The sequence below is a fragment of the Peromyscus maniculatus genome, chromosome 4, assembly GCF_049852395.1.
Source record: "Peromyscus maniculatus bairdii isolate BWxNUB_F1_BW_parent chromosome 4, HU_Pman_BW_mat_3.1, whole genome shotgun sequence".
Taxonomy (NCBI): Eukaryota; Metazoa; Chordata; class Mammalia; order Rodentia; family Cricetidae; genus Peromyscus; species Peromyscus maniculatus.
In genome coordinates this window covers 17,548,811-17,562,393 of record NC_134855.1, presented here as the reverse complement: position 1 = coordinate 17,562,393, position 13,583 = coordinate 17,548,811, and the positions used below count along the sequence as shown (strand labels likewise).

At 34.6% G+C, this 13,583-nt stretch overlaps 1 protein-coding gene across 6 annotated transcripts in view; it reads right to left on the bottom strand.

The window, feature by feature from the left end:
- Positions 1 to 13,583, bottom strand: part of Spopl (speckle type BTB/POZ protein like) — a 70,229-nt gene that overhangs the window by 17,583 nt on the left and 39,063 nt on the right. For 2 of the 6 annotated variants that reach the window (XM_076569336.1, XM_076569337.1), the window contains 6 exons: positions 10,321 to 10,456; positions 10,019 to 10,140; positions 9,625 to 9,776; positions 7,862 to 7,989; positions 363 to 540; positions 230 to 285 (listed from right to left, as the gene is read on the bottom strand). In XM_076569336.1, coding sequence (XP_076425451.1) covers positions 230 to 285; positions 363 to 540; positions 7,862 to 7,989; positions 9,625 to 9,776; positions 10,019 to 10,140; positions 10,321 to 10,398 — 714 coding nt within the window. In that variant the 5' untranslated portion in view covers positions 10,399 to 10,456. Of the gene's footprint in view, positions 1 to 229; positions 286 to 362; positions 541 to 5,730; positions 5,828 to 7,861; positions 7,990 to 9,624; positions 9,777 to 10,018; positions 10,141 to 10,320; positions 10,457 to 13,583 lie in introns of all 6 variants that reach the window. The other 4 variants (XM_076569340.1, XM_076569341.1, XM_076569342.1 and 1 more) reach the window with 4 other exon arrangements.

The following is a 13,583-nucleotide window of genomic DNA, read 5'->3' as shown; positions in this document are numbered from 1 at the left end:
AGCAATGAGACCATCAAAATATCTGTTACTTAGGATGTTCACTGAGCATTCACATTGAGAGGCACCTACTGTTTATTTCAGAACACATTTCCCCCAATTCTGTGGTTTCTAAAGTTCTTCTCTGTTAGAACTTTAGAACAAGAACACGCACAGACATTTTTTATATGTGCATTCTATCATTATACATGTACACAAATTAAATAGTATTAAGCCTTTTAACAACATTTACCTTTTTGCATTCTTCCATTTCATGTTCAAACATTGCATTAAAAACTGGGGATCGAGCTATAACAAGAATAAGCACCATTACTTATTGCACAAATTTATTTAAAAAATATTATATTATCCAAAGGAGAAGATACCTGCAAGCACAGACTTATGAGCTTTGAATTCTTTTCCTCTCACAAAAAAGCAGCAATCTGTAAATCTTGTGTTTTCCCAGAGATTACCTAAGTCTTCTGCTAGTCGACATTCCGGCACCTTCAAAGTGTTTGTATTTGTATGTCCTGAGACATTGACTGAATCTTGAACCACACTCACCTGATAAAGAAGACAACAGGAAAACATATTCATACAGTATTATAAATAATCAGTTACTATGTGTACATTTAGTTTTTTAACTTACAATACCCTGGTTAATTCAATATACTGCTAATTAAAAATCCTAGTACCCTCCTAAACAAATTTAATATAGGTGAAAGAAATAGCACAGAAACATAGAAATAACCTAAATCGTTTTTAGTAGTGACACTGTATTTAAATAAATGACTTATCAATTGATTAAAAAGCTCAGTTATTACAATCACAAAATTATTTCCTAATAGAAACTCCACAATATCATCAAACTTGACAAGTTGACATTTTTGCGGAGGAATTTTTATTGTTTTTCACTTACAGTTCATGCCTATTAACATTTCACTTTTATTACAAATACAACTTGTATAGTTAACATGGTCCTTTAAGGTCCAGTCTCAAAGTCCCTTTTAGGGTTCAGAAAGACCCTACAACAAGCAAAGGAAACCTAATGATCTGAGGGCAAAAGAATTGGTTCACACCGTTCTCCTTCTATGTATGTCTATTTCTTGTTCTCTATTGTTCTCCTCTTGCTACCAAGTTTCCAGTTTACATTCATTCACAATCAGCAATTCTTGGCAACCAAGGTACAGGGCTAGAATGTCTCAGGGTCATAAAAAGCAGGTAAGAGTTACTAACAAGGCAGTAAGTGTCAGCTTCTTTTATGGCACAAGGTGGGAGTGGTAAGTACAAATTTCCCAGTGAGGTCAGCTAGAGATTAAATCAACATGGGAATCTAAGAGGGGATCTCGTGTACATCACTACATTCCTGGATGTGGGTAGGTACTAAGCTAAAGGTCTACAATCAGTAAAATCACAAGCAAGGTAAAAACTGTCTTTATCTTCCATGTGCTGCCTTCTTCCCCAGCAGGCAGAGGAAGGTTCAGGTATCTGGGTAACCAATGTAAACAACAGGGGGAAACATGCAATGTTTGGTCCACGTTAGCATTTTCACCAAATGCTAGCTAGCTATAAAGAAGCTTTCAGATCTAAGGATCAAACCTTTACCCTGAGCAGTTAGAACAAAGAAAGAATCCAAGCCTATTTGGTATAGGATCCCCAGTCTGGCACCTCCCAGCCACCCTGGTCATTTGCAGCGTAAATCTCGGCAGTGTCTGTGGTAAGATTATCTTTCTCCAGGAATGAGTAAATGTTTAATTGCTTTTTCTGTTATCTTCTTAGGGTAAAACTCAAGCAGTAAATCTTTTAAGCTAAAATCTTGTATTAATAAACAGAGGTGAAAATAAGTATAAGGAGTTAAGAATTTGTTTAAGGTTGGTGCAAGGTTAGCTTAGGGCATAATTTCTCTTATCTGTTGTCAAAGTGAAACCAGGGCATGCTTGTTCCCTAGCTATCTGAGGGCTGTGTGTGATTCAACAAATTCAGACATGTCATAATTCCAAGTCCTTGGGCATCTGTGAATGTCTCAAATGAGATCCTTTTGCCTGGACACTAACACTGACCAACTGTCTGCTAACAAAAATAACTGCAGGAGGGCAGACTTCTAAGTTTATATGGGGAAATGGAACAAAGATCTGGTTGTGAGAACAAAGGTTTTGACTGTGTGACTTCTTCCACACATTGCTGGGGGAAGTTATCCAATATACCAATGCATAGGGGAAATTGTGCTCAATAAATGATCAACACACTGCTAAATCAGTGGGATAAATCCCAGAGCTGTAATAGACGGGAAGAGCTAAGGCTTCACGTAAGAAATCTACATGAAGAACAGCCAATTCATTCAAAGGCAGTAATTCCAAATGCATTACAATGCATCAGAATATCCATGTTTCTGGTGGGTTGACTCTACACCCCATGAACATAAATTTCTTTATCACAAATAACTGAGATGATACACATGGGGGTGAATCGCAGAAACAGTGCTTAGAAAACGACAGGGGCTCTCCTACTATTTCTTTCACATAGTTCATAGTCCTACAAGTCATCACCTCCAGGAACCATGATGTTTTCCTGAGTGTATTGTTGTATACAGAGAGCAAGTCTGTACATTGACTGATAAGGATTGCCTGGGACAGGTTATCAGAATAGTTGTTAGAGAGCAGGGGCTGCTAAGACAGAACCAAGGCTGCCCCCACTCCAGTCCCCAGTCTTCACTCCACTTTGCTCAAATTACATGGGTGGTGGGACACCTAAGATTAAATGATTTCACGGCAGTAGAATTTGTACATCAGAGTAGAAAAAAAGCTCACAACTAAAGCCAATTGATTTAAAATTTTAAGTACAAGAAGTCCCACAAAAGTGACTATAAATATCAAAGTTTACAAAACTTTAGGGAAAGTCCAAAGTGAGTGCAATATAAATGTACTTTAGTTTGTCACTTTACAGACACTTCATATATCTGTGAAATCATAAGTAAGAGTTGGGATAACTTTGACACTGCTTTTATGTAGACTCCACTAAATATCATTGTTTACTGAATCAAAATAACTTTCACATCACCTTTAAAAGAAAGCACTCCATTACATTATGTTGGAAATTTCATATTACAATAAACAACAACAAAAAAGAAGTACTTCAACTAACAAAGCAAATAATTCAGAGCAAATGAACAATTTTTAAACATTAAATTTCACATGCTATATTAGTTATGTTTTAAGTGTTAAATATTGGGAGCATTTGTGATAAAGCAATAGATAATTGAATTCATTTCTTGAAAGTATAATTTAAGGATACACACTGAGCTTGGGAGATGGCTTAGTTGGTAAACTGCCTGCTGTACAAACATGAGGACCAGAACTTGCTCTCTAGCACCCACGAGAAAAAAAAAATTACAGCTCCAAATGTAATCATAACACTGGGCATGCAGAGAGGAGAAACCCTGGAACTTCTATTTCCTTGTAACAGTTATGATCAAAAGTATTTATGACAATAATCTTAAACCGGGCAGTAGAGGCGCACACCTTTAATCCCAGCACTCGGGAGGCAGAGCCAGGTGGATCTCTGTGAGTTAGCGGCCAACCTGGTATAGAGCGAGATCCAGGACAGGCTCCAAAACTTTGCAGAGAAATCGTGTCTCAAAAAAACCAATCCCCCCCCCCAAAAAAAAGAAAAAGAAAAACACAACAAAACAAAAAATGTAAAAATAAAAAGTATTTATTACAATAATCTTATAAGATGGTATTATAAATATGAGGGCCAAGATATTATGCACACAAAGCCATCCATAAAAGTTCTATCTTAAGATTTCCATCATTCAAATTTTCTAAAATTTCAGTAACTTCAAAGAGAAAAAAACACTTGCCTGATCTTTGCTTGATTGTCCTATTTTACTATATATCAGAAGTCAATGATACACAAATAAAATGTGCTGATGTAAATAAATACTCAGGGTTTATCTAGAAATAATTTTTAGTATGTAATATATTTAATTGATTATATTAAGCATTATTCTTGAAATTTTGGGGTAGAAATAACTGGATCTGTTTGTTAACTTGCATAAATTATATAGTAGTTATAAAAAAGTATGGTAGAATTTGATTTAAAAAAGATTTCTTAAATTCTATGTGTTATCTCTAATTCAAGATAATATATTTATGTGTATGTGTGTGTATGCATGCATGTGTGTGTGCTGCAAGTACACAAACGTCATACTACCAATGGGAAGGTCAGAGGAAAACTTTGAGGAGTCAGTTCTCTCACTGCACCTTGTTTCTGAGGTTGGGTCTTTCTTGTTGTCATGTTATTTCTAGCTAGACCACCATTTCTCTGATTCTCCTGTCTCAGACTCTCTTTGCCATAGGAGTCCTGGGATTGCAGGTACATGTCAAAACATTTATCTTTTTATGTGGGTTCTGGTCATCAGGCATGTGTGTGGCAAGTGACTTTATCCACTAAATTATCTCCTTGGGCCTCAAGATAATATATTTAATGAGAGAGAGAGAGAGAGAGAGAGAGAGAGAGAGAGAGAGAGAGAGAGAGAGAGAGAGAGAGAAAGAAAAGAAAAGAAAGAAGAGGGAGGGAGGGAAGGGGAGGGAAGGGAAGGGGGAAGTAAATTATTGAATGAACGAATCAATAAGAATGAAAGAAAACAGGCATTATCATCATAGTTGTGAAGCACAGCTGCATTCTGTATAAATAATCATAATTTAAAGGACTTGTATTCCTCTCATATCACACATTTCAATTCAGATGGAAATTAATGACCTAATTAGAATTGAGATGTGATGGGTTCATTGCTTTGATATCATTGCTTTGAATGATAAAAATTTTGAGGACTGGTAATGAACAACTTTATTTATGGAACCTAGAGAGAAAAATTCAGGAAGAAGGCTGAGATTTTCTGCTGACTTAACACATAGTTCTCTTATTAAACTTGCTACTGATTGACCCTAAAGATACTGCTTAAAACGAAGACGAACATTTGAGGGGTGTAACTGAATGTGTATCTAGCTAACAAATCTGGTTCTTCTCTTCTGTGGGACTAAAGACAATACTGGTTCTAGCTTTTAAAAACCTGAATCCTCCAAAACCATCCTATAAGGGAGCTGCTACTAAATCCACAAAGTATTACAATATTGTCTCTCTAATCAACTACTTGCTTAACCTATATACTCACTCCAAAGGCAGAAACTTTTAAAAGTCTAGCTTTATGTATCTCCTAGAAAAGATAGCTAATAAGAGTTTGGGGCTTTCAGTTTACCATTTTTAAAGTTCTGGTGACAGCAACAGGGTAGTCAAGTTTTTACTTTTCACAGCTAAGAGTTCAGAAAATAAAACCCATCTTCCACTCATTACTGAAGTGTTTTTACAGTCAAGTCAATCTGAAACCTCATCAAAAGGAAAATGTTTTGTTGGTTTACTTTAATATGCCCTTAAGAATGAATAAATTTAGCTTTATGAAAAGCTTCTCATGTATTTTAGCTATACATTTTTTTCTGTTTATCAAAGAATGCCATAGATCTGTAGACTATCAAGAATTTAAAAATTTTTAAGGTTTCAAAAGATGAGTGACTCTGGCCAGTGTTTTCTTTCTCTAACTTATTCTGAATTCTTGTTTGTTGCATCACTTTGGAAAAAGGAAGCAGAGCTATTTACACTGTTAGAAATTTTCATCTAACTCTTGCCACATGTGCCACTACATAGACAGCAAGACTAAGCTATGTCTTGCTTAAAAAGGGTAGCACCCAGCTGCCTTACCTGTCTACAGCACCACTTGCAGTGGAGGGGGAGGCGCCAGTTCTTTAGGGAGGGCAGTGCAATGCTTCCTCCTCTTCTGCAAGCAGTGTTGAAGATGCTGTAGAAGGAAGGGCATCCATGAGAGGAGTGGAAGGAATGATGGAGGGCACAGAGAATGTTGTTTAAAGGTGATTTTTGGCCACCTATGCTAAAGGTAGTGTCCAAGAGACAATGTTTGGGCTAGTGAAAAGCACATTTCAAGATCTAAAAATGGGATCTGATTATCACCACCTTAAAAACATGTGTCATAATATATTCTATGGGTCACCAGATGTATTTAGCATATAGATACCAAACAGACTTTAAAACTGCATACTTGAATAATCCTAAAATTAATTTCAGCCTTAATTCTGAATTTATTGATTGTCTAGGTTCCAGTACACACACCCAGGAAAATACCTATTAACAAACACTATTTCAGTTCTATAATGTAGATTATTTAGATTATTTTCTAAAAAAGGTTCATTCACTTGTTGTTGCTTGGGTTTTCTTTTTTAATACATTACTCAAATAATCTTTAAGGACCATTAAATTCTAAAATGACAGTTAAAAAACTAACATTTTCAAATAAGGGTAAATTCTAAAATTCTGGAAGAGTCCATGCAAAAGGCAAGAACTTAAACAGTATAACCTCTATCTATTTAAAATACTGCTTAAATACCTGCTTATTACAAACAAATGCTTCACTTTTTTCCCTTGGAATCATGAGAAACTCATCAAATAATTGTATTTATAACAAACAGATTATATAGTTCATTTACCCAAGTATTTTTCTGTGGTCCTATTTCAATTCCAAAACATGTATCAATATGATATAATACAATGACACACAGTTGTAATCTTGAAAATAAAATCCTTCGGTTTACTTAAAAAAAAATGAATCTCATGGTTTTATATAAATAAATCTACCCAACGATAAAAATGACAGAAGCAAGCCCAAACCTAAAATCAACACAAATCATAAGAGTAAATTCCTGGTAGAAGAAATACTTACAATTTTCAAAATAGGATGCTTTATGAATATAAATTAAGCACATATGCTTGCCAAATTATATGATCATGTCATTAAAATCTCAGATTTGTTTCTTAGAATATTAACATATATTTGACTATATTAAAAGTCCAATAACTTGAAGGACTAGAAAGTTTTCCAATAGTTTCCACATGCTTTTTTTATCCAAACTAACAAACTGTGAGTAATAAAGTAGAATCAGATTAACCTAAAAAACTGGCTCTCTATATCAGAATTACTTGGAATGAAAAAGATATTCAATAAACTCAACAAAGATATACATAAGAAGCTTCTTCGTGCCGGGCGGTGGTGGCGCACGCCTTTAATCCCAGCACTCGGGAGGCAGAGCCAGGCGGATCTCTGTGAGTTCGAGGCCAGCCTGGGCTACCAAGTGAGTTCCAGGAAAGGCGCAAAGCTACACAGAGAAACCCTGTCTCGAAAAACCAAAAAAAAAAAAAGAAGCTTCTTCAATAAGAAGGATTTAGTATGTGGTAGGTATAACTATTCAAACAACTAGAAATATAAAAATATAGACCACCACATCGATTTGTAAGATAATTTTTGTCAGCTTTTTCTGTTGAATTTACAAAAGAACTTACGAAATATACCAATTACTTTAATTTTAAAAAGTATACTCAGTATTAATCTAGCTTGTATTTTTGCCATGTGGTGATATATTGGGTACCCTACTAAACTTGCCTGAGGATCAGAGGACAGAGCCAGCCACTAGATTAGACATAGAGATCAGGCAGTGGTGGAACACACATTTAATCCCAGCACTCGAGACCTCATGCCTTTGCTTGAGAAGCATGCACGCCTTTAATCACAGGAAGCAATATTGCCAGACAGAGAAAGGTATATAAGGCATGAAGAAACAGGAATTCTCTCTCTCTCTCTCTTGAGGCTGAGGATTTCATAGAGGTAAGAACTAATGGCTGGCTGTTCTGCTTCTCTGATCTTTCAGCTTTCAATGTTATATCTGGCTCTGGGTTTTTAGTTGAAAGAACATCTAAGATTTGAACAACATTACCACATTACTAAATAAACCATGGAAGTCTTTATTAATAAAAACATACCCACCTCACAGAATAATGTAAGCTTGTCATCTGGTAAGAGACCATTGGCTTCATCAAGCAAAAAATCTCTTCTAATGAATTTTTTAAATCCCCAGTCCTTCCCCTGTACAAATCGATAAGCTCTTTGGCTTTCTGGTAGAAAACAGAAGTTAAAATAAAACAAGTATCAAAGATACATTTTTTCTTAATGGAGAAGAAATATACATTTACAGGACATAAATAATCACTATGATATATCAGCCATGTGTTTAAATAAGGTATCTGAAGAAATATGTCAAGAAGACAAACTATGAGGCCATTCCACCTCCTTTTTATTTTTGCCCAGCAAGAAGGCAAGGGAGGATTTTGTTGCTCAAAAGTCTGGCCACAGTCAATGAACTTAAATTAAGACTTATGACTCTTTTAAGCGAAGTCATCAAATCTGCTAGAAGGGAAAGATGCATAAAGACACATAAAGACATACAGAAACACATTCTCATTCTCTCATATTCTCTCTCTCTCTCTCTCTCTCTCTCTCTCTCTCTCTCTCTCTCTCTCTCTCTCTCTCTCTCTCTCTCTCTCTCTCATGTGCACACACACAACTGCCCCTAAAATAAAACAAATTCAAAACATACTGACATAGGCATAAGTAGTCATCTAATTGCAACATAACTTATTAGCTGTTTCTCCCTTAAAACTAGGTGTTTAATCCATTACAAAACTTTTTAAGCTCTGCTGGCAAACCCATCCTATTTATTTAAGTTTGCTGAATTATAGAAAACTTCAAATCTGTAAGAACACTAATCAGCCTCCTACCATTCCCAAGATTTTAGATATAATCTCATAGAATACACTTTCATACATAAAAGGCCAAAAGATGCTTTCAGTATAATTTGTAAAAGATTTTGATAAATACCTAAGATGTTTCAAACATCTCAGATACTGCTCAATTGTATACTGTAAAATACACAAGATTCTCAACAGAAAGTATTCATTATATATTTATTTATTATAAATAAAAAAGATATTTATAATAAATAAAGTATTTATTATATATTTATTCATTATATATTTACATTCATTATTATTCATTATTATCTACACAATCAGGATGTAACTTTAACTAAAATATTCTATTTTAAATGTCATATAATATGGAAACATAAACATTAAAAAGTGTGTATGTAGTAAGTTTCTTGGTTCTTTGATTCACTTCTAGAAAGTATTTACAATTCAGTGTGACAGGTAACAGTCTATTATCCATTAAAAACATTGTAAATATTCTCTAACATTTTTCTATTACGAAGCTCCAAAGTAAAGCATTTCCACTAAGGTTAATAGGCTCTGAATAACAGAAAAATTGATTTTCTTTCATTTAGTGTTAGTTAACTGGTAAAAATAAATCCCAGGGACAAACTATGAGGCCATTCCACCTCCTTTTTATTTTTGCCCAGCAAGAAGGCAAGGGAGGAGAAATTCCCTAGTGACATGTACCAGGCATCCTGTTTTAGCAGCAACTGTTTTTCCAAGTGACAAGTGAAAAGTCATTTTAGGGGCATGAAGGAGTTAAACTTTATTATTATTTGAAGTACTTCTATATGTCTATGGAAGCTAAAACTTATGAAGAAACTCTAGCTAGAATGTGAAATGCAAAATTAAGTAGTAATGGTTACAGGTAAATTTTTGGGCTGAAGAAATGTAAGGGAGGAAAATAATCCAAAACTTTTCCAGATAAAATCACTGTATGTAGATAAAGAGACTTCTTCATCCAGTCTACCAATCACTTACCCATTGCTTTTGTTTCTTCCCTTTTAGCATTCAGAAGGGAAAATTTGAATTTTGCTCGAACCTCACTTTTTGGGCAGCTGACTAAAAGCAAATATAAGGACAAATAGTCTTTACTTTCATCATCTAATCCCTTTGGGTTTACCCTCAGGCACCTAAAATAAAACAATAGGTCACTTAGAGGAATTTAGTATTTGACATTAACAAAAAGACAGGCGATACTGAAATCACTTGCAAATTATATCACAACAGCACTCCTGTAATAACTCCATGTTTTTTCCCTTTCTCCATTTTAGTAGGAATTAATTACTAATTTAATGTAAAATTATATTAATACAACAACAATAAACCCAAAGAAAGAAAAAATATAGTTAAAAAATATAGTAATAATGCTTACCATTTCATTTTATCATTTGGGCCAGAAGAAAATGTTGAACTCTTTAACACTTCACCCATTTCTTCTCGACAAAAACTGAAGTTATTAATAGTCCACATGTAGGAAAATTTCACCACTTTAACCTATGAGATCAGAAAGCCACTTTTTAAACTCAGGACTTAATCTCTTAACTTGTCACGAGTCAAATATTCATTCTAATCCTTTTAGCAATGATGTCACACTGTTTTACAATTTTATAATAATACTTGTCATGACTAGAAAATTTATGTGACATGCATCAAATGCATTTTAAATGGCTGTACCTGTGTGTAACACCAGCTTTCTGCAACAGGGCTAGGAGACATATCTCCAAGCAGCGGTGGAGTAGGTTCCCGAGACATTGCCACCTTATAACAGGCTTAAGATTCATATAGTATCCCACAATCTTGAGTAATTTAGCTACAAGAAAAAAAATTAAATTTATTAATCAACCTTTGAGAAAATCAGGAGAGAGAATATAAAGTTGAGGAAATTACTATTAAAATTAGATTTGAAACAACACATTAAGAGTTCAAATTTTAGAAATTTTTAATAAATGAAACCATAAACATCTGTCAAATACACATTTGAAGTCTAAACAAACTCAATACTTATATATGACACTATTTTTCAAAGTATCACAAATCAAAAATATTCATGTAGCATATTATAGAAACCTAATGACATCAATGTCTTGATTCATCCTCTGCCATCACTTCCTGAAATCCAAAGGGCCATGAGCAAGTTATCACTAACTACTTGTCATCATCTGCCAGTTCCCAGTTCTTACCAAAGAACCCCAGACTTCAAAAAGAGCCTACAGAGAATGCAGACAACTTGGATGTGTCATAATACTGTATCTCTGTCAGAGTGTTTCCTTCACAGATGGACTGAATCATGTATTTCCCTTTTAGTTATCTGTTCCTGTACCAAATCAACTGGATGCACAATCAACAGTCTATCTGGGTGTTGTTGAACAGCATTTGTTTGAGATATTCTCCTTTCTCCAATTTGTACTTTTGCAAACTTTGTCAAAAATCAGTTAGTTGTACTCGCATGGGAAAATTTTGATATACTAAAGCAATATATTTCATTATTGTTGAACTATATTCTTTTCTTCAGTGTTCACGTATTCCACTCTCCTCCCATCCACTGACTGTTGTTGTTGATATTGCTGAATATACTGTACTGTGTAAGAGCAATGAGAATCTACGTTTGATTTAAGAACTGATAAAGAAACCACATTAATTCTATGGAGGGATATACTTTCGAGAAGACAACAAATCCTTCAATAAATAAATAGAGATAACTGTCTCTAAACTAGAGGACAGTAGTTTAAGATGAGAAAATGAAGATTGAAGTAAGCCACTTGAAAGACTGAGAAAAAATGAAGCTATAAAAGATAAAACAACAAATAAAATTGTTAATGAAGAAGCACTTTAAAACTCTGCAATATAGACATGAAGCAGGAGCCAGGAAACACTGTGCAGACCTGGATCCCTAGGCAGAGAGCAAAAGGATCATGGAAACACAACCTGGTCTGCATGGAAAATTCCAGGAGGATCTACTGGAAAGGGAGAGAACTTAAGAGCCCCACAATGGAGAGGAGGGCTATGAAATTCTGTATTTGAAGGGAATGACATTTGTACTTAAACTCACAGCTACAGTTGCCTGAAAAGGGCCTGAACAAGGTTTGACCCATCCATTCATGAATGGAGGGCTTTCCACATGGGGCCCAGACTATTGATAGCTGATGGGTGTTCAGGGAAAGAGAATCACTATCTTCAATGGTGTAACACTACTGAGATATTTAGACTTGACTGAGATAACTAACAAATGTGGACTACATGAGTAAGGTTAACAATAGCCAACCAAAATAAGAATTCAAAATTGGGCCAGTGAGATGGCTCAGATGGCAACAGCTCTTATCATCAAGCCTGACAACATGATTTCTATTCCTTAAATAAGGAAAAATTGATAAAGAAAGAGAACTGGCCACATGGTAAAAAAAGAGAATTGACTCCTGGGGTTGTCCTCTAAGCTCTACATGCGGGGCATGCTATACAAGTACCCCCTCCACAAACCAAAAATAGTAAAACAAACAAACAAACCAAACACAGACAAAAATTACCAATGAAATATATTACTATGAACTTCAAAATGAGGGGAAAAAAAAACAAAACAAATGAATGTGGCCTCATTTTTCTACTTGCTGATTAAAACCTAAAAAAAACAGAATGATTACTAGTCTCACAGACATTTTTCATGCTTAAAAGACAAAATAACATTTCTAGATATGTAAAACATGTATACCACACTCACCTACTTCTTGAATGAGATAAATTCCCTCAAATTACTTCCCAGTCAGACAGAGGAAAACAACACAACAATCTCCATAAAGAAGCAGCTCTGATTTTTATCCCACTTGAATATGAACAAGAAATTCATGTTTTAAAAGAGATAGTGGCCAAGCATGGTGGCACACACCCATAACCCTTATAACCCCAACACTCAGAAGCAGGAGAACAATGACTGTCATTGTGAGACCAGCCTGGGCTACATAGCAAGACCTTTTCTCAAAAATAATAATAAAAACAAACTCTTAAAAGACTATGATGAAATAAAATAAGTTAAAACAGTAATTAAAACTATAAAATAAGTTATTTTTAAATACATAAAGGGAATATATTCATCTTATTTTTTAAAAAGGTTAGTGGAAACTATAAGAGAAATTTGATAAGGTTTGGTATACAATAAGAAACAAATTATAGTTCATTTATCTATAATTATTTTAAGTAGCTGACACTGATATATGCTCCTCAAGCTTGGGAGACATTAATTTTAATATGAAATATGTAAAATTAAAAGCAAATAAAAGAAATAAGATTAAGAAATTGGTATGCAATAGATGAGAAATCTTCAGTTAGACGGGAAGGAGGCTACTGAAGAATAGGGTAATCTCTAAGGCTTCTCTAAAAATATATTTGAATGGAAGACCAGAAGATTAAATAACATCAGACACAAGTCAAAGCCAGTAATTTGGAGAAGAGAAGGGCAGCAAATGTAAATGCCTTGGGCACAAAAGCCTATGAGAGTCCTGACAATACCAATAGTAATCAAATGTGTCTGATGTCATTTCAAGATTTCAAGGAAAAAATATATATAATTGAGGTAATAGTGCAATTGAAAAGGCAACTTTCAGAGAACAGACTGGTTTAGTAAAAACCAGGGAAGAATACATGCTGGAAAACAAATTATGAGTCTATTAAGAATAGTTTGACGAGATAATGCTACCTCAGTAAAATTACAGAAAAGGGCCCTCTTATTTGAAGAAATATTTGACAATCAACAAAATTTTTGATGGGCTGAAATTAAAGTGAGGAGCAATCAAGGATAAGTTCTTGTTTAGGACTTGAGAAATGGGAGAATGTTGATACCATACACTAAGACAGGGAAAACAGGATAAAATTGGGGGCTGGAGAACAGGTTCCAATATAGTGAGTGTGCAACATCACAGTATATCTCAAGTGGAACAACTTTCAAATTA